This window comes from Phocoena phocoena, chromosome 16 (genome assembly GCF_963924675.1).
Source record: "Phocoena phocoena chromosome 16, mPhoPho1.1, whole genome shotgun sequence".
Taxonomy (NCBI): Eukaryota; Metazoa; Chordata; class Mammalia; order Artiodactyla; family Phocoenidae; genus Phocoena; species Phocoena phocoena.
In genome coordinates this window covers 34,011,304-34,032,157 of record NC_089234.1, presented here as the reverse complement: position 1 = coordinate 34,032,157, position 20,854 = coordinate 34,011,304, and the positions used below count along the sequence as shown (strand labels likewise).

The window sequence follows — 20,854 nt, the reverse complement described above, 5'->3', positions numbered from 1 at the left end:
ATGGTCAGCAGCAGAACAGCTACCTTCTCTCATTCATTCTCATGTGGATGAGAAGCTGCCTGTCCTTTAACCATCAAAACTGGCCAGGGGAACATCACTTGTTGATTAGTTTAGTCCTCAGTTATGTCCTTGTATGAACCAATACAAAGGCAAAGGAGTTGAATTTCCCTGATTGTCTTGAGCCAGTCAGGCTTATTCCCTGGATTTAGGGATGGATTAGGCCCCCCACCCACCCCCCATACAGGTTGGCTGCTGTGCAGTCAGGGGAGAGTAATTCCCCAGAGGAAATCTGGATGCTGGAAATAGGTGCTTAGTAGGCAACCAGTGGATATCTACAAGTGGTTTTGTCTCTTGATTTGCTAATATGGTATCTTTTGCCGTTAGTAGTCAAACATTGGACACCGCAGACTTAATTTTCTTATCTTCTGTTCATCTCTTTGATGTAGTTTAGATTAAGAAATAACTTTAGTTTGTCCATCCCATTATTTTAAGGACAGTGTTTACTCGTAATAGGCATGAGGCATGGTCTGAAATAAAGTTAATTCTGAAAAAACTCTTAGAATTATTATACCATAAGTCAGAGAAAGATCACAAAAGCTGCAGCCAACATTTAAAGATTTATCCCAAGTTTAATAGACCTTTTAAAACTATATCAAAACTATATCATTCCCTCCAGCCTCTGCCCACTCCAGCTGGCCTGCCATAGCCAGCCAGCACATGCTGTCTGCGCAGGGGATGTGTCTATACAAGGCCATCCATGCCTTTAAGCCTGGGAGAGGTAGTATACTAATTTGAAAAGATATATGTTCCCATATGTTCATTGCAGCACCATTTATAATAGTTAAGATGTGGAACCAACCTAAGTGTCCATTGACAGATGAATAAAGAAGGTGTGATACATAAATAATGAAATACTACACAGCCATGAAAAAGAATGAAATCTTGCCATTAATGTCAGCATGGATAGATCTAGAGGGTATTATGCTAAGTGAAATGAGTCAGAGACAAACAAATTTATGATTTCACTTATATGTTGAACCTAAAAAACCAAACAAATGAACAAACGTAATAAAACAGAAACAGACTCATAGATACAAAGGACAAATTGGTGGTTCCTAGTGAGGAGGGTGGTGAGGGAGTGGGCAAAAGAGGTGAAGGGGATTAAGGGGTACAAAATTCCAGTTATATAAGTCAGTCACAGGGATGTAATGTAAAGCATAGGGAATATAGTCAATAATATTGTAATTTATATGATGACAGATGGTAACTAGACTTATTGTGGTGACCATTTTGTGATGTATAAAAATATCAAATCACTATGTTGTACACCTGAAACTAATATAATATTGTAAGTCAATAATACTTCAATTAAAAATTATTTATCAAAACTATATAATTCATTAAATAACAATGTTGCATCCCTCTTGTATATTCAGTATAGGAAAAGCATTTCAAATATCCCATTCTACTTTAAAGAGCTATTTCCAATAAAGAACTAATATAGTTATCAAAAGACTGTTAGAATTAACTCTCCTCTTATACTTCAGTTCTGTCTTTTCCTTTAATTAACAATATCTCTAGCTAATAATTTGAGGAAATCTACATTCTTAAAATTCTTTGCCATTTAAGCACAGTTCGGAATAGAAAATGATTGGTAGTTATGAGGGAACTAGAAGAAGGCAAAAGATAGCACTGACTTCTGAAACTTGCTAATGCTCAAAAAATCAGAGAGCCCCGTTAAAGCAGACCAGAATTGTCTGGTCCAAAATGTCAGTAGTGCTAAGGCTGAGGAACTGTGCTTTAGAGAATAATCGTTTATCTCATGAGGACTTTTGTGGTGGTGTGACAGTGGTATGTGACAGTGGGGTGTGTATTGGGGTATGGGTGCTGGGAACAGGGGAGTGTAATTGCTCTATATACATACTTTAGTTTCCCAGGTTTTCGCCCCTTATCTCACCCCTTCCTCCTGTGACACTTGATGCCTTCACATCACAAGCCTCTCCTGGATTCTGTGTGTCTTGTTTATACTTCATATTCCTGATTCCTGATAGACACCTAGCTGTATGTCCCACCTCTACTTTTTTTTATGTGGGTTATAATCTTCTGTCATCTTTGTAGCTTCTCAAATTATATATACACACATGTTTTTTCCCCCTCATAGGTAGGAATTCTCAGTTTCAAAATGGAGAAAACAAGAAAAAGTCTATTTATAAACCAAGGACAAAGAATACATTTGTTTTCTGCACTTAGTATCTATCTCTTGACACTTAGGCATCGTTGTCATGATAGTGATAAATGGTAGAGATTATATGTAACTGCCTCAATTGTGTTAGAATAAATTTTATAAGAATTAGGAAAAAATATTAACTGTCAAACTCCTTTTAAATTTTATTTTAGAGCCATGAGTGGAAAACTAACTGTTCAAGAAGAACAAATTGTAGAATTGCTTGAAAAAATTGCTGCTGTTGAGGAAGAGCTAAGTAGGGTAAGCATTCAAAACTGTATTGAATGTCATGCAAAAAGCAAATATTAAAGGACAATTTCAGAAGGTGAGGGACCTGATATTTTTTCTTTAAGATTTTTTTTCTTGCTGACCTTTAAACTAAAAGTAAGTTGTATCACAATATTTTTACTATCATCAATGATAATGAAGAAACTGACTATTTTGACACTTACATTAATGCAACATTTTAAGAAATTAACTGAATTGTACAATTTAATGTTAAAGCTAAATAGTGAATGCTGAGACATTTTCATCAACATGTTTATCAGCTGAAGAAATGCAGATGTTGGGAGAAACCAGATGTTAAATAACTAAGGTAGAAAGACCTGACCCTTCAGTGCCACCCTCACACTGGCAGTGTTGGAAGGAATCTGAAGAATTAACACCACTCCATTAGACCTATTACTTGTTTTTTGTTTGTTTGTTTGTTGCATGGCTTGTGGGATCTTAGTTCCCTAACCAGGGATCAAACCTGTGCCCCCTGCACTGGAAGCGCAGAGTCCTAACCACTGGACTGCCAGGGAACTACCCTGTTACTTGTTTTTAATGAATTTATAGGAAGAAACCAGATGCCATATAAAATGTTCTAACCTACCTAGTAACTTGTTACGACTTTTACATGGAAATAATTTGTTTGGTTCTTCTAATATTATATTACGAACTAGCCAGGTATCTCAACAACCAGTTCTGCATTTTTTAATTCTTAAAAAAAAAATGTTTAATGTGTTATAGGTTACAGAATTGTTTATGGATAATAAAAATGAACTTGACCAGTGTAAATCTGACCTGCAAAATAAGACACAGGAACTTGAAACCACTCAAAGACATTTACAAGAAACTAAATTACAGCTTGTTGAAGAAGAATATTTCACGTCAGCTTTAGAAAGTACTGAGGAGAAACTTCATGATACTGCCAGCAGGGTTTGTCCTTTGTTTTAATTTGTACTTGCATTAAAGAAATTAAAGAATGGGTAGAAGTAACTCTTAGCTTAAGCGTTAATTGTGAAATTCTATTTATTCACCCCAAATGATACTTCCATCCATTTAAGAAACATTATGTTACTATTTCGTCTAAATTTTCTTCACTAGAGATGCTAATTTAAGAAAAAACTATTCCTAAAGTTTTGAAAATAGAACATGACTTTAATGTACTTCGTGGATGTTTAGAATAATGGTGTTGTAATGCTTTACCTGTGGTCATGGTTGAGATTAATCAGTCTTCAAGAATTTAGTATCTTCTAATGAGTATTCAATTTTTTATTAGGTGTACGTTTCCTAGGAATTAGTAACATATAATGGGGGAAAAAATTTGTGAGGGAGCATAATTACTAAAATAGATTGGCAAAATCAGTTTTCCTTGTCTAGATGGCTAGGGGAGGGGAAATAAACATTCCTAGATAAATTAGCGTAAGTTTAAAATTTCTTCTGATACAATATATAAAATTTACTAGTTCTTATCAGGAAAAATCCTTATGAAGCACAGATATTTTCATTAGACTGCTTTTGTCATATCCATCTTATCAACACTTATTTTTAAAAATCATATATAGTTGCTTAACACAGTTGAAGAAACTACAAAAGATGTATCTGGTCTCCATTCTAAACTGGATCGTAAGAAGGCAGTTGATCAGCACAATGCAGAAGCTCAGAATATTTTTGGCAAAAACCTGAATAGTCTGTTTGATAGTATGGAAGAATTAATTAAGGATGGCAGCACAAAACAAAAGGCCATGCTAGAAGTTCATAAAACCTTGTTTGGTAAGTTCAGGCATTTCTAATTCTAATCTTTGTGTGTTTAGTGTGAGACTAATTTCAAAACTGATAATTAAATATCATAAAAACTCAGGTGACAGTGTCAGTAGTCCCCTCCAATGCACACTATTTATTCAGACGGGATTAATGCCTTTGAATTAAAACAAATGTTAGTTGAGTTTTTTCTATAAAACTCATTACATACCTTGTTACATATCTTGGGTTTCCTTATTGAAATTTTCTGTGCATAAACATTCTCCAACTTTTTTTTTCTTTTGAGAATGTGTATTTTGAATGTTTGCTATGTTGTCAGAATATATGGGTATTATTTTTAACCATAACCATTGTTGTTATCTTCATTTAGGAAAGTAAGTATCCATTCGTTTATTATTAATTATTTTAAATTTATGTATGTATGTATGTATGTATGTATGTATGTATGGCTATGTTGGGTCTTCATTGCTGCGCACGGGCTTTCTCTAGTTGCGGCGAGCCGGGGCTACTCTTCATTGCTGTGTGTGGGCTTCTCATTGCGATGGCTTTTCTTATTGCGGAGCATGGGCTCTAGGCTCCTGGGCTTCAGTAGTTGTGGCACACGGGCTCAGTAGTTGTGGCTCGCAGGCTCAGTAGTTCTGGCTCGCGGGCTCTAGAGTGCAGGCTCAGTAGTTGTGGTGCACAGGCTGAGTTGCTCCCTGGCATGTGGGATCTTCCCAGACCAGGGCTCGAACCTGTGTTCCCTGCATTGGCAGGCGGATTCTTAACCACTGCGCCACTAGGGAAGTCCCCTATTTGTTTATTATTAAAGTATTGTCTTCACTATAGAAAAGTTGGAAGGTGCAGAAATGTAAAAAATTGTAAAAATCACCTAGATCTAGTCACTCTAAGCTAACCACTAAAAATTTTGTTTATTGATTTCTATTTCTCTTCTTTAACCTCTTTTATCTGCAGTAATACTGTGTATTACCTTCAATTAGAGATTAGTTTTTAGAATATTCTAACTCTTGATTTACACTGCGTTACAGTTTTGGGTCTGATACATCTACAGATGTGCCAAGTGCTTACTGAGTACTGCAGGAACGTATTTAATTTATATTTACAATAATTCCATGCTTATGTAGTGAGCCAGTTATTTTAAGCTTATTTGTTATTACAAATTTCCACAACAAGGATATAATTTTTCCAACCTCTTTGAAGGTTGTATTTGTATTTAAATATATTTATTGCCGAGTTTAAATCTTCTTTTTCTTTTTGGTATAGGTAACCTGCTGTCTTCCAGTGTCTCTGCATTAGACACGATTACTACAACAGCACTTGGATCTCTCACATCTATTCCAGAAAATGTGTCTACACTTGTTTCTCAGATTTCTAATATGATATTAAAAGAACAATCATTAGGAGCAGAAAGTAAAACTGTACTTCAGAAATTGATTGTTAGTAAATCTCTTATTTTTGAAGGGTTACATTTGATAAGTCTTCAAAACCAATGTTAACTGCTATTCTTTCATCTTAAGCTTTACTAGACACAATGGTAAACATATCACTTTAAGAGAGTAGGTTTATATTTCTAAAGGCAAATCTCTTCACTGTTTTTTCTCCCAGAAAGATTAATTTCCAAACGTATATATACAACACAACTTTTGAAACTTCTTTCACTTACATCCTGTAACATAAAGAGTAGGAGTTAGTAAGCCTTTTAATAACTAGAAAGAGTAGGTTTAGCTTCACGTGAATTCAAGGGACCCATGACTTGTCAGCTGGCTCAGAAATTGGTCATTCATCTTTTCCTCAAGGGTCCTGGAATAGTCATGCTAATGTTACTCTGACCCAACCAGGAGATATTAGGTAGTTAATTTTAAAACTACAGAAATTCAGAAAAATGTGCAAGAAAAATGACTTACAGAATTTGGAGAACGTATATAATAATTTGTGGGGTCAGATATGTGTGATCAAGCCCTTCTGGCCTTTAACTGTGAGGCTGTTTTTCATAATTCTATAGAAGCCAGCCATCTAATTGCACAATGTTGTTTACCTTTTCCATACTTGATTTGTATATACCCTTTATTTTGTAATTGTATCATAGGAAGTTCTTAGTCATCTCACTCTTTTTTCTTTGTACAGGCTCGCTGCCTCCCTTTTTGAGTTTAACATTTGTTGAACATTTTCCAAGTTCAAATGTTCACTGACACTGCCTAAATTCAGTGCTTATGACATTTGGTAGATTTCTTCAGTCACCCAAATTTAACAAAGTTAAAAGATACTCTGTTGGTACTAACTTTTTGGAAATTGATTCATTTGCTAAATGGTAGTCTGTATTTATTGATGACTTCCTATCAAGCTATAAGCAAGCTTGAGTCTGAAGAGATGATTGCTGCTCCCACAGAATGAGTTGAAATTAGTATGCTCGCTCTTCTTTCAAAAGAAAACCAGTACCCTTTTAAGTATTTACTAATTATTTCTGTTATAGTTCCTCATGCTTGCCCTAGTAAAAGGAGCTTTGTTCTGAATTTTTTTCTTCTTTTTATAAAAATTCCCAATCTACAGTACTTTCTCAACTTTTCTATGTAACTTGACAAGAACAAGAACCTTGACAAGTTCTTCTGATACAATAGGATACAACTCGTCAGGTCTTCAAATTTAAATACCTCCAGCCCAAAGCCTACTTTTGAAGACTATTTGGTTTCAGCATTTTTGACTTAGTAATCTAAACTTGTTTGAAATTTATTTCGTTAAAATATAGTTGTAGGTGTTTTTTTTTGCTTCCCTTGTTTGCAATGCTGAAATCTTACCAAATGACTGTCACTTTCCCCTCATCTGAATTCTTGACTTCTGTTGCAGTAGACTGTTAAAAATCTATTGTACATCAAGCGACAATTTTTGTAATTACTGTATGCAGGATTAAGTGATTTATGATGAATATAAACTCTAGTAATAAATAGGCTCTGTAGGGTATACAGAATTGAGAATGGATACTTAGGATTTTAATATGCATATGTTTAGTTAACACAGTATTTAAGATATTATGATTTAACCAGCCAGATTTATGGAAGTGAAAATATTCTTTTTAAAGAGTTGTTTGTTTATTTTCAAAACCAGAATGTACTTAAGAGTGACCTCCTCAGTTCACTGGAAACAGTTTTATCACCCACTGTGGTATCTATACTGGAAATCAATAGTCAACTAAAGCATATTTTCAAGACTTCATTGATACTGGCTAATAAGGTAACAAATATTCTTATTATCTCAAATTGTTGTTTAAGAAAGAAACTCTGTCTGTGGCCACATCTAGAGAGATGTCTACATGCAAAACCCATGGGTTGTGAGAAGGAATCTGGAAGAGGGAGGAGATAGGATGCTCTCTGCCATTGATGCGGTCAGCAGAATCATGGCGAAGAAAAATGAGAGGGAATGATCTTCAAGATAAATATCTAACTTCACATAGTAACATATATAGCGGTCTATCATATGGTGGGTAAGGAAGATATACATATGAATGTATGCCCATATATGTATGCATAAATGCCTCAACATGGATAATAAAAAACCTCTGAAAGTGTTTAGAAACGGTAACAATCATCTCTCAGAGGTGGGAGTGGGACTGGGTGGGGTTCTAGGGACTAAAGGGGAAAGGGACTATTCTCTGCATACTGTTTTCTACCTTTTCTATTTTGTATGTATTCAAAAAAATAAAAATAAATAAATGAATTTAAAACATTTTTAACTTAAGAAAAGAAATTAATTTTTTTAACATCTTTATTGGAGTATAATTGCTTTACAATGGTGTGTTAGTCTCTGCTATATAACAAAGTGAATCAGCTACATGTATACATATATCCCCATATCTCCTCCCTCTTGCGTCTCCCTCCCACCCTCCCTATCCCACCCCTCTAGGTGGACACAAAGCACCAAGCTGATCTCCCTGTGCTATGTGGTTGCTTCCCGCTAGCTATCTCTTTACATTTGGTAGTGTATATATGTCCATGCCACTCTCTCACTTCGTCCCAGCTTACCCTTCCCACTCCCCATGTCCTCAAGTCCGTTCTCTATGTCTGCGTCTTTATTCCTGTCCTGCCCCTAGGTCCTTCAGAACCATTTTTTTTCTTTTTTTTTAGATTCCATATATATGTGTTAGCATATGGTATTTGTTTTTCTCTTTCTGACTTACTTCACTCTGTATGATAGACTCCAGGTCCATCCACCTCACTACAAATAACTCAATTTCGTTTCTTTTTATGACTGAGTAATATTCCATTGTATATATGTGCCACATCTTTATCCATTCATCTGTCGATGGACACTTAGGTTGCTTCCATGTCCTGGCTATTGTAAATAGAGCTGCAGTGAACATTGTGGTACATGACTCTTTTTGAATTATGGTTTTCTCAGGTTATATGCCCAGTAGTGGGATTGCTGGGTCATATGGTAGTTCTATTTTTAGTTTTTTAAGGAACCTCCATACTGTTCTCCATAGTGGCTGTATCAATTTACATTCCCACCAACAGTGCCAGAGGGTTCCCTTTTCTCCACACCCTCTCCAGCATTTGTTGTCTGTAGATTTTTGATGATGGCCATTCTGACTGGTGTGAGGTGACCCAAGATATGATCTATCCTGGAGAATGTTCCATGAGCACTTGAGAAGAAAGTGTATTCTGTTGTTTTGGATGGAATGTCCTATAAATATCAATTAAGTCCATCTTGTTTAATGTATCATTTAAAACTTGTGTTTCCTTATTTATTTTCATCTTGGATGATCTGTCCATTGGTGAAAGTGGTGTTAAAGTCCCCTACTATGGTTGTGTTACTGTCGATTTCCCCTTTTATGGCTGTTAGCATTTGCCTTATGTATTGAGGTGCTCTATGTTGGGTGCATAAATATTTACAATTGTTTTATCTTCTTGGATTCATCCCTTGATCATTATGTAGTGTCCTTCTTTGTCTCTTGTAAATAGTCTTTATTTTAAAGTCTATTTTGTCTGATATGAGAATTGCTATCCAGCTTTCATTTAATTTCCATTTGCATGGAATATCTTTTTTCCATCCCCTCACTTTCAGTCTGTATGTGTCCCTAGGTCTGAAGTGGGTCTCTTGTAGACAGCATATATGCAGGTCTTGTTTTTGTATCCATTCAGCCAGTCTGTGCCTTTTGGTTGGAGCATTTAATCCATTTACATTTAAGGTAGTTATGGATATGTATGTTCCTATTATCATTTTCTTAATTGTCCTGGGTTTGTTATTGTAGGTCTTTTCCTTCTCTTGTTTTTCCTGCCTTGGGAAGTTCCTTTAGCATTTGTTGTAAAGCTGGTTTGGTGGTGCTGAATTCTCTTAGCTTTTGCGTGTCTGAAAAGGTTTTAATTTCTCTGTTGAATCTGAATGAGATCCTTGCTGGGTAGAGTATTCTTAGTTGTAGGTTTTTCCCTTTCATCACTTTAAATATGTCCTGCAACTCCCTTTGGGCTTGCAGAGTTTCTGCTGAAAGATCGGCTGTTAACCTTATGGAGATTCCCTTGTATGTTATTTGTTGTTTTTCCCTTGCTGCTTTTAATATTTTTTCTTTGTATTTAATTTTTGATCATTTGATTAATATGTGGCTTGGCATGTTTCTCCTTGGATTTATTCTGTATGGGACTTTCTGTGCTTCCTGGACTTGACTGACTATTTCCTTCCTGTATTAGGGAAGTTTTCAGCTGTAATCTCTACAGATATTTTCTCAGCCCCTTTCTTTTTCTCTTCTTCTTCTGGGACCCCTATGATTCAAATGTTGGTGTGTTTAGTGTTGTCCCAGAGGTCTCTGAGACTGTTCTCAGTTCTTTTCATTCTTTTTTCTGCTCTGCGGTAGTTATTCCCACTATTTTATCTTCCAGGTCACTTATCTGTTCTTCTGCCTCAGTTATTCTGCTACTGATTCCTTGTAGAGAATTTTTAATTTCATTTATTGTGAAATTTCATTTATTGTGTTGTTCATCATTATTTGTTTGCTTTTTAGTTCTTCTGGGTCCTTGTTAAACGTTTCTTGTATTGTCTCCATTCTATTTCCAAGATTTTGGATCTTCTTTACTATCATTATTCTGAATTCTTTTTCAGGTATACTGGCTACTTCCTCTTCATTTGTTTGGTCTGGTGGGTTTTTACCTTGCTCCTCCATCTGCTGTGTGTTTCTCTGTCTTCTCATTTTGCTTAACTTACTGTGTTTGGGGTCTGCTTTTTGCAGGCTGCAAGTTTGTATTTCCCATTGGTTTTGGTGTCTGCCCCCAGTGGCTAAGATTGGTTCAGTGGGTTGTGTAGGCTTCCTGGTGGAGGGGACTGGTGCCTGTGTTCTGGTGGATGAGGCTGGATCTTGTCTTTCTGGTGGGTAGGACCACGTTTGGTGGTGTGTTTTGGGGTGTTTGTGACCTTATTATGATTTTAGGCAGCCTCTCTGCTAATGAGTGGGGTTGTGTTCCTGTCTTGCTAGTTGTTTGACATAGAGAGTCCAGCACTGTAGCTTGCTGGTCGTTGAGTGGACCTGGGTCTTTCTTAGCGTTGAGATGGAGATCTCTGGGAGAGCTTTCACCATTTGGTATTACATGGAGCCGGGAGGTCTCTGGTGGACCAATGTCCTGAAGTTGGCTCTCCCACCTTAGAGGCACAGGCCTGACACCCAGCCGGAGCACCAAGACCCTGTCAGCCGCACAACTTTTGGGAAGTCTGAGGTCTTGTGCCAGCGTTCATTAGGTGTTCTGTAGGAGTTGTTCCACATGTAGATGTATTTCTGATGTATTTGTGGGGAGGAAGGTGATCTCCACATCTTACTCCTCCGCCATCTGGAAGGTCTCCACGAAATTAATTTTTTTTTTTCTTCAAAGATAGAAGATCAGAAGAAGGAAATGGATGGCCTTCTCAGTACACTGTGTAGCAATCTACATGAACTAAAAGAAGATACAGTTTCTTCCTTGGCTGAAACACAGAAGCTTTGTGAAAACTTAACTGAAGACCTGAAGACAATAAAGAAAATCCATTCACAGGTATCTTATTTAGGTGATTTAAGGAGTGTAAAAAGAAAGTATTATGATCTTTAACTTGATAATCCCTGTTACAGACTCAAAGCTATATAACTAAATTAGAATCCTGAAAATACCATAGCCACTTTTGCTTACAACAGTAATTAATGTGAAATAATTGAGAGTATTTCTCTTGATCAGTTAATATTTGATGATTTGCTACATGTAGAGCCCTATGCTAAAGCACAATAAAACATAATAGTCCTTTCCTCACATCAAGAAGAAAGATGAACTGCAGAAATATACCATCAGGGGTACAGTTAGAAGAAAATGGTCATAGCATTTAAAATGAACATGTATCTACATTTTAACTTGATAATTTTTGTTGTTGTTGTTTTTACTGTAACATGGATAGTTACTCTCTTTCGCAAACTATTCCCTGCTTTCTTCTACTATTTTTGTCTCATCAGTATCAGGCATTTAAATTGTAGTAAATTGATACAATTCTTTTTTGTTTTTTTTTTTTTTGGCGGTACGCAGGCCTCTCACTGTCGCGGCCTCTCCCGTTGCGGAGCACAGGCTCCGGACACGCAGGCTCAGTGGCCATGGCTCACGGGCCCAGCCGCTCCGCGGCATGTGGGATCTTCCCGGATCAGGGCACGAACCCGTGTCCCCTGCATCGGCAGGCGGACTCTCAACCACTGCGCCACCAGGAAAGCCCTGATACGATTCTTAATTTTTATTGATAAATGTAATTTATGACTTGCTCCATGTAAACTATTCCTCAGTATATGATGCTTTAAATCAAAACCAAACCTTCAAGCCAGGCAAGTCATAATCTATAAATATCAGATATATGGAAAATAATTTCTGGTATTCTTAAGCCCTTAGTTATAAATTCTGAAGTTCTGTTAAATGAGGCTATTACTACATGACAGAACTCTTTGGTCAGTGAAACTGTTGACATGGTTTAGTGACCAGTAAAGAATTCTTTGTTTTGGAAAGTGAGGGAAAGGGAATTCATATCCATGTCACCTGAAATGAGAAGGGAAATACACCTAAGGTTTTTAGATAAGAATTAAAGCAACTTTAGCTTTCTGTCCCTGGACACCGCCGAACAAGCATTGTTAAAGTCTCCCCTCTCCAGGGCCCTCATGTCTAAGTCAGAGTCACCCGAAGAGCCCGAACAGCTGCGGAAGCTCTTCATCGGAGGCTTGACTTTGAAACAACCGATGAGTGCCTGAGGAGCCATTGTGAGCAGTCGGGAGTGTGCACAGACTGTGTGGTAATGAGGGATCCAAGCACCAGGCACTCCAGAGGCTTTCGGGTTGTCATGTATGCCACTGTGGAAGAGGTGGGTGTGGCCATGAAGGCAAGGCCACACAAGGTGGATGGAAGAGTTGGGGAACCAAAGAGGGCCGTCTCAAGAGAAGATTCTCAAAGACCTGGTGCCCACTTAACTGTGAAAAAGATTTTTGTTGGTGGCATTAAAGAAGACACTGAAGAACATCACCTAAGAGATTATTTTGAACAGTACGAAAGTGATTGAAATCATGATTGACCAAGGCAGTGGCAAAAAGAGAGGCTTTGCTTTCGTAACCTTTGATGACCATGACTCCGTAGACAGGATTGTCATTCAGAAATACCATACTGAATGGCCACAACTGTGAAGTAAGGAAAGCCCTATCTCAGCTAGAGATGGCTAGTGCCTCATCTAGCCAAAGAGGTCGAAGTGGTTCTGGAAGCTTTGGTGGTGGTCGTGGAGGGGGTTTTTGTGGGAATGACAGCTTTGGTCATGGAGGAAACTTCAGTGGTTGAGCTGGCTTTGGTGGCAGCCGCGATGGTGGTGGCTATGGTGGCAGTGGGGATGGCTATAAAGGATTTGGTAATGATGGGAGCACTTTTGGAGGTGGCGGAGGCTACAACGATTTTGGCAGTTACAACAATCTTCAAATTTTGAACCCATAAAAGGAGGAAACTTTGGAGGCAGAAGTGCTGGCCCCTATGGTGATGGAAGTCAGTACTTCGCCAAACCATGAAACCAAGGTGGCTATGGCTGTTCCAGCAGCAGCAGGAGCTATGGCAGTGGCAGGAGGTTGTAATTACTGCCAGGAAACAAAGCTTAGCAGGAGAGGAGAGCCAGGGAAGTGACAGGGAAGCTACGGGGTCAACAGATTTGTGAATTCAGTGAAGCACAGTGGTGGCAGGGCCTAGCTGCTACAAAGAAGACATGTTTTAGACAATACTCGTATATGGGCAAAAAAAGCTCAAGGACTGTGCATTTGTGACTAATTGTATAACAGGCTGTTTTAGTTTCTGTTCTGTGGAAAGTGTAAAGCATTCCAACAGAGCGTTTTAATGTAGATTTTTTTTTGCACCCATGCTGTTGGTTGCTAAATGTAATAGTCTGATCATGACACTGAATAAACATGTCTTTTTTTTTTTTTTTTTAGTGGTACGCGGGCCTCTCACTGTTGTGGCCTCTTCCATCGCGGAGCACAGGATCCGGACGCGCAGGGTCAGCAGCCATGGCTCACGGGCCCAGCCGCTCCGCGGCATGTGCGATCCTCCCGGACCGGGGCACGAACCCGCGTCCTCTGCATCGGCAGGCAGATTCCCAACCACTGCGCCACCAGGGAAGCCCTAAACATGTCTTTTAAAATGTGCTGTATGAAGTTAGTCTACTCTGAAGCCATCTTGATAAACTACACCAACAGTGTGAAGTTAGAATTTCTTCATGGTGATGCCAGGTTCCAAATTTATTTACAACCTGCTTGTGTGGAGAAGACATTGTCTTCAGAAACCTTGGTGTAGTTGAACAGACAGTTACTGTGTTGTGACCTGGAGTTCACAGTTTAAAGGGTCACCCAGGGCTTCCCTGGTGGCACAGTGGTTGAGAGTCCGCCTGCTGATGCACGGGACACGGGTTCGTGCCCTGGTCTGGGAAGATCCCACCTGCCGTGGAGCGGCTGGGCCCGTGAGCCATGGCCGCTGAGCCTGCGCGTCGGGAGCCTGTGCTCTGCAATGGGAGAGGCCACAACAGTGAGAGGCCCGCGTACCGCAAAAAAAAAAAAAAAAAAAAAAGGGTCACCCAAGCAAAGGAGTTTTTTGGTTATATGATTGTTGGCACATCCTATGCAATATATCTAAATTGAATTATGGTACCGGATAAAGTTCTAGATGGGAATGAAGCTTGTGTATCATCCATTATCATGTGTAATCAATAAATGATTTAATACCCTCTTGAGGGAATTCTCTGGCATTCCAGTGGTTAGGACTCGGTGCTTTCACTGCCATGGCCCGGTTCATTCCCTGGTGGGGAAACTAAGATCCCGCAGGCTGCACAGCACGGCCGAAGAAACAATGAAACAAAACCCTCTTGAATGGAATGAAAAAAAAAAGATAGCAACTTTAAAATAAGATTATTTGTTTCCCTAATTGATAAGCATGAACCTTTTCAGACAAAAGGTTAATATTGGAAATTAGTAAAAATGATAGTTAACATTTATTGAGCAACTCACTATGTGTTTATTCCTCCCACCAATATAGATACAGGTTCTATTACTAGCCTAGTTTTCTAATGAGGGAACTGAGGCCGCAAGAGCATCTTACAATAGTTAGATCCCCTTATAGCCATAGTGGTGATGATACTGCCTGAAAGGCATCTATTTTTGAGGGGCTCTTCTATATGTTTCTAGAACGTATTCTTGCTGTTTGAAATTGCAACAAGTTTACCTTAAACCTGCCTAGATCTTTTTAGGTATGTAGATCAGCTTTTTATTAATTAGCTGTTTTGAAATGTTTAAAATTGGCAAGCAACTGTTTAAAAACAAACAAAACGGGACTTCCCTGGTGGTGCAGTGGTAAAGAATCCACCTTACAATGCGGGGGATGCGGGTTCAATCCCTGGTCAGGGACCTGGGATCCTGCATGCTGCGGGGCAACTAAGCCCGTGCACTGCAACTACTGAGCTCATGCACCTTAACTAGGGAGCCTGCATGCCACAAGCTACAGAGCCCACATGCTCTGGAGCTGTTGCACCACAACTAGAGAGAAGCCTGCATGCTGCAAGGAAGAGTCCACACGCCGCAATGAAAGATCCTGCATACCTCAACGAAGATTCTACATGCCGCAACTAAGACCCGACACAACCAAAAAAAAAAAAAAGTGCTCTTAAAAACATCCTAATATTTAAAAAAAAATTAGAAAAAAACCCACCTATGCCGTGAAAAGTATTTTAGCATGAGTGGTTTGACTTCCCTGGCTTAAAGGAAGCAAGTTTACTAACTGAGCTATTTCTGAGATATTCTAGAACTTGAGGTTAGTGCTCACAAACCAATGATGTAAACTCTGAACACCTGGTTACTTGTAGATAAATCTGAAAATACCTGCATTTCCCTCTACTTTGAGATTAGTAAAAATACTGACACTCTATTCATAATCAAAGTGTTAGATGTATATTGTCAGCTGATGTGTTATTCAGAAATGTGTTTAAAGATCCCAAGTATGAGAAAAGGTGAAGCTCTATTTATTTATTTATTTGGCCACACCTCGAGGCTTGCGGGGTCTTAGTTCCCCAACCAGGGATTGAACCCGCACCCTTGGCAGTGAAAGCACAGAGTCCCAACACTGAACTTGTCAGGGAATTCCCTCTATTTACATTTTATTAATATGATCCAACTAAGTTCTGTAAAATGTTTCAGCTCTATTAACTGATAATATTTTTGGACTTCTTGACCCATTAGATTTTCAGCATTACTTTGTCTTCTAGTAGTGTTATCAGTTCAGAAGCAACTATGTATATCTGTCAAAGTGGTTCTCAAACACAATGTGACGTTTTGGTGTATTTGGTTAGTTTTTAGGTATTTGGAAAGTAACTTGTTACTTATAGTTAAAATATGACAGTTTGCTAATTATTTACTTTTTAAAAAAATACCTGTAATATTACTATCCTTTTAATATCACTTCCACAAATCTCCTGTATGTGAGAGAGATGGAGTTAAAGATCTCTTGTCAGGAATTTTTATGATTCTCACCTATGGGAAAATACTCTATATCAGTATAGAAAAAAAGTTTAACTGTTATAATTTCAGTCTTTTCCTTCCCCACACCTTTCTTACAGGAACTTTGCCAGTTAATCAATCTTTGGAAGGAGAGATTCTGTGCTTTGGAAGAAAAGTGTGAAAACATGTGGAAACCACTTAGCAGTGTTCAAGAAAATACAGAGCAGTAAGATGTTTTAAATTTTTTTTAATATATCTTTTCTGAATAAGTTGCAGTCTTTATAATCTCCACTTTCCCCCAAATACTTCAGTGTGTATCCTAAAAACATAAGCTACTATCTTATATAATAATTATTTTATTTAAAAAAAATTTTTTTATTTTAAAATTTTTTTGGAGTATTGTTGATTTACAATGTTGTGTTAGCTTCAGGTGTACAGCAAAGTGAATCATTTATACATATGCGTGTATCTATTCTTTTTTAGATTCTTTTCCCATGCAGGTTATTACAGAATATTGAGTAGAGTTCCCTGTACTATATAGTAGGTCCTTATTAGTTATCTATTATAACAGTTATTTTAAATTAGAAAATTAATATTGAGAACTACTGTTATCTAATATACAGACCTAATTCAAATTTTGCCAGTTCTCTCACTAATGTTCTTTATAAGAAACGAAAAAGATTTTCCTCCTGGTCCAGGATTTAATTCAGGATCACACATTGCATTTAATTGTCATGTCTCTTGAGTCTCCTTTAATCTGGAGCAGTTCCTTAGTTTTTTTTTTCTTTTTTTTTTTTTTTAGTTCCTTAGTTTTTGTCTTTTATAGCCTTTTCTTTTTCAAAGAGCATAGAATATTTATTTAGTACAATGTCCCTCAGTTGGGGTTGGCTTTCATGATTAGTTGCAGTTGTCAAGAAAACCACAAAGGTGGTATGTTCTTAGTGCATCTCAGATATCAAGAGGTTTAACTTTGGTAATTTGGTTGTAATGTTGTCCTCTAGATTTCCTTTGCAATTAATAAAGAACATAAGGGGAGATACTTTGAAACTATATAAGTATCCTGTTCCTCTTAGAATCTATTGATATGTATTTCTGAAACAGTTATGATAGTGGTTATCAAATGATCTTTTTTTCTAATCCCATCATTCCTTCAACATTTGTTAGTTGGCATTCTACTGAGAGGAAGAATTTTCCCTTTTTCCTGCCATTTATTCTTTTTTTTTAAAATAAATTTATTTATTTTTGACTGTGTTGGGTCTTTGTTGCTGCATGCAGGCTTTCTCTAGTTGCAGCGAGCGGGGGCTACTCTTCCTTGCAATGCGTGGGCTTCTCATTGCAGTGGCTTCTCTTGTTGCGGAGCACAGGCTCTAGGCGCTCGCTTCAGTAGTTGTGGCACATGGGCTCAGTAGCTACAGCTTGCGGGCTCTAGAGCGCAGGCTCAGTAGCTGTAGTGCACGGGCTTAGTTGCTCCATGGCATGTGGGATCTTCCCAGACCAGGGCTTGAACCTGTGTCCCCTGCATTGGCAGGTGGATTCTCAACCACTGCACCACCAGGGAAGCCTCCTGCCATTTATTCTTATTCATTATTTATGTTAGCATGTGCTCATGCATTCTTTTATCCTCTGGGTATAGTCCACTATTATTTATTCTGATGTTCAAATTATCCCAGTTTTGACTAGTGAGAGCCTCTTCAACTTGTCTCCTGTGTCCTTTTGATATGATCTGTCCTTTTTGAGCATTTTCTTACTTTCTGATATAGCAAGATATTCCAGGTATCTTGTACTTTCTCAGCCCCAGCTCTGAAATCATATTAATATAAACCAAGATCTGGGCACTAGGTGTTCTTATTGCTACTGTGGTGTCATTTCTTCTAAGGCTCCCAAGGTGGACATAGCTAGAAATACATGTGTGAATGTGTATATATATGTGCACTTAAATATCTTTCTTTTCTGTATTTGTGCTCCCTTTTCAGACAGAAACCTGGCTCTCATCCACAATATATCTACCTATTTGCTCAATTTTAGCATACACATTAAGTAATTTCACAATTTCTAACCCATATCCATGATGAAATATATACTGACTAATTAGAGTAGCATTTGGCAAACTATGGCTGCTGAGTCGGATGTCTGCTACTTCAAGTAATTTTATTGGACACAGTCATGTTGGTTTACTCAATCTATTTGTTTATGTGTTGCCTTTAGCTATCTTTGACTGCCTTTGCACTGCAAAGGTTACGTCAAAGACTATATACCTGTAAACCTAAAATATTTGCTATCTGGATTTCTAAGAAAAAGTTTTTAAGGAAAACTGATTCCTGCACTAGTGTTTAGTGTTGCTTTATAGCCTCATTGCTTGCCTGTCTCACATCCTTATCATATATTCCAATCAGCCTTATGTTTTCTTTTAGAAATTTTATAGTTTTATGTAAGATTTAAAGACATGATCTATTTTTAATTTTTTGTATAAGGTATGGGGTTTGTCAAGATTCAGTTTTTTGCCTATAGATATTCTAAACTAATGAGGATAAGGGTATTCTGATATTTACCCCTATTTTTGCCCATTAAATTGTTCCTTTCTGAAGTTCCAAACAGGTCTGCTGGCCACAAATGCCATTTTCCTCTGTCTGAGAATATCTTGACTTTCCTTTTATTCCTGAAAAATATTTTCACTGGCTAAAGAATTCCGGGTTGACAGGTCTTTTCTTTCAGCACGTGGAATATGTTGTTTCATTTCCTTTTGTTCTCCATGAGATGAGAAATCCAGTCATTTGGATCCATGTCATTCAAATGATTGTTCACCTATAGGCAGTTTCTCTGTAGCTGCTTTCAACATTTTTTCTTTGTCCTTAGTTTTTAGAAGTTTGATTATATTGTGTCTTTTTTTTTTTTTTTGCGGTACACAGGCCTCTCACTGTTGTGGCCTCTCCTGTTGCGGAGCACAGGCTCCAGACACGCAGGCTCAGCAGCCATGGCTCATGGGCCCAGCCACTCCACGGCATGTGGAATCTTCCCAGACTGGGGCAGGAACCCATGTCCCCTGCCTCGGCAGGCAGACTCTCAACCACTGCGCCACCAGGGAAGCCCCTGTATTGTGTCTTCTTATGTATTTCTTTGTGTTAATCCAATATGGGTTTGCTCAGCTTCTTGAATATGTAGACTTATGCCTTTCACCAAACTTGTAAATTTTCATCCATTCTTTCTTTTCTTTTTTTTTTTTAAACCAAGAATTGTTTTCCTGTTTGTTTTTTGGTGGCACTGCTTGGCTTGTGGGATCTTAGTTCCCTAACCAGGGATTTAACCCGGGCCACAGCAGTGAAAGCGCTGAGTCCTAACCACTGGACCACCAGGGAACTCCCTTCATTATTTCTTTGAACATTTTTTCAGCCCTATATTTTTCTCCTCTGCTTCTAGAACTATGATGACACAAATGTTAGATCTTTTATTATGGTCCCATAGGTCTCTGAGGCTATAGATACTAGTCTATTTTCTCTTCGTTGATTGATTGAGTAAATCCTGTAATCTATCTTTGTCTTTATGTCCACTGACCCTTCCTTTGTCATCTCTAACCTAATATTGAACCCATTCAGTGAGGTGTTTTATTTCAGTTACTGGTTTTTTCAGTTTATAATTTTCATTTGCTTCTTTTTTCTTAAATCTCTTCTATTTCTTTGTTAAGATTCTTTCTTATTTATTTTTAGATGTGTTTTCTTTTTTTTTTTGGCTGTACCTCGCAGGCTGTGGGATCTTAGTTTCCCAACCATGGATTGAACCCAGGCCCTTGGCAGTGAGAGCATGGAATCTTAACCACTGGACCGCAAGGGAATTTCCTTTCGATGTGCGTTTTTTTTTTTTTTTAATTTTTATTTTATTTAATTTTTCATACAGCAGGTTCTTATTAGTCATCAATTTTATACACATCTCAGTGTATACATTTCAATGCAAATCGCCCAATTCATCACACCACCATCCCCAACCCCCCATGGCTTTCCCCCCTTGGTGTCCATACATTTGTTCTCTACATCTGTGTCTCAACTTCTGCCCAGCAAACCAGTTCATCTGTACCATTTTTCTAGGTTCTACATACATGCATTAATATACGATATTTGTTTTTCTCTTTCTGACTTACTACACTCTGTATGACAGTCTCTAGATCCATCCACGTCTTAACAAATGACCCAATTTCATTCCTTTCTATGGCTGAGTAATATTCCATTGTATACGTGTACCACAACTTCTTTATCCATTTGTCTGTCGATGGGCATTTAGGTTGCTTCCATGACCTGGCTATTGTAAATAGTGCTGCAATGAATATTGGGGTGCATAAGTCTTTTTGAATTATGGTTTTCTCTGGGTATATGCCCAGTAGTGGGATTGCTGGATCATATGGTAATTCTATTTTTAGTTTTTTAAGGAACCTCCATACTGTTCTCCATAGTGGCTGTATCAATTTATATTCCCACCAACAGTGCAAGAGGGTTCCCTTTTGTCCACACCCTCTCCAGCATTTGTTGTTTGTAAGTTTTCTGATGATGCCCATTCTAACTGGTGTGAGGTGATACCTCATTGTAGTTTTGATTTGCATTTCTCTAGTAATTAATGATGTTGAGTAGCTTTTCATG

The 20,854-nt window shown here is 38.0% G+C and overlaps 1 protein-coding gene and 1 pseudogene across 1 annotated transcript in view; both read left to right on the top strand.

Annotated features, from left to right (window-relative positions):
• Positions 1-20,854, top strand: part of KIF11 (kinesin family member 11) — a 49,064-nt gene that overhangs the window by 15,647 nt on the left and 12,563 nt on the right. Inside the window, exons 11-17 of the mRNA XM_065894317.1 lie at positions 2,398-2,485; positions 3,236-3,424; positions 4,054-4,261; positions 5,513-5,685; positions 7,349-7,474; positions 11,095-11,253; positions 16,352-16,458. Coding sequence (XP_065750389.1) covers positions 2,398-2,485; positions 3,236-3,424; positions 4,054-4,261; positions 5,513-5,685; positions 7,349-7,474; positions 11,095-11,253; positions 16,352-16,458 — 1,050 coding nt within the window. The remainder of the gene's footprint in view (positions 1-2,397; positions 2,486-3,235; positions 3,425-4,053; positions 4,262-5,512; positions 5,686-7,348; positions 7,475-11,094; positions 11,254-16,351; positions 16,459-20,854) is intronic.
• Positions 12,384-13,331, top strand: LOC136136529 (heterogeneous nuclear ribonucleoprotein A1-like; annotated as a pseudogene).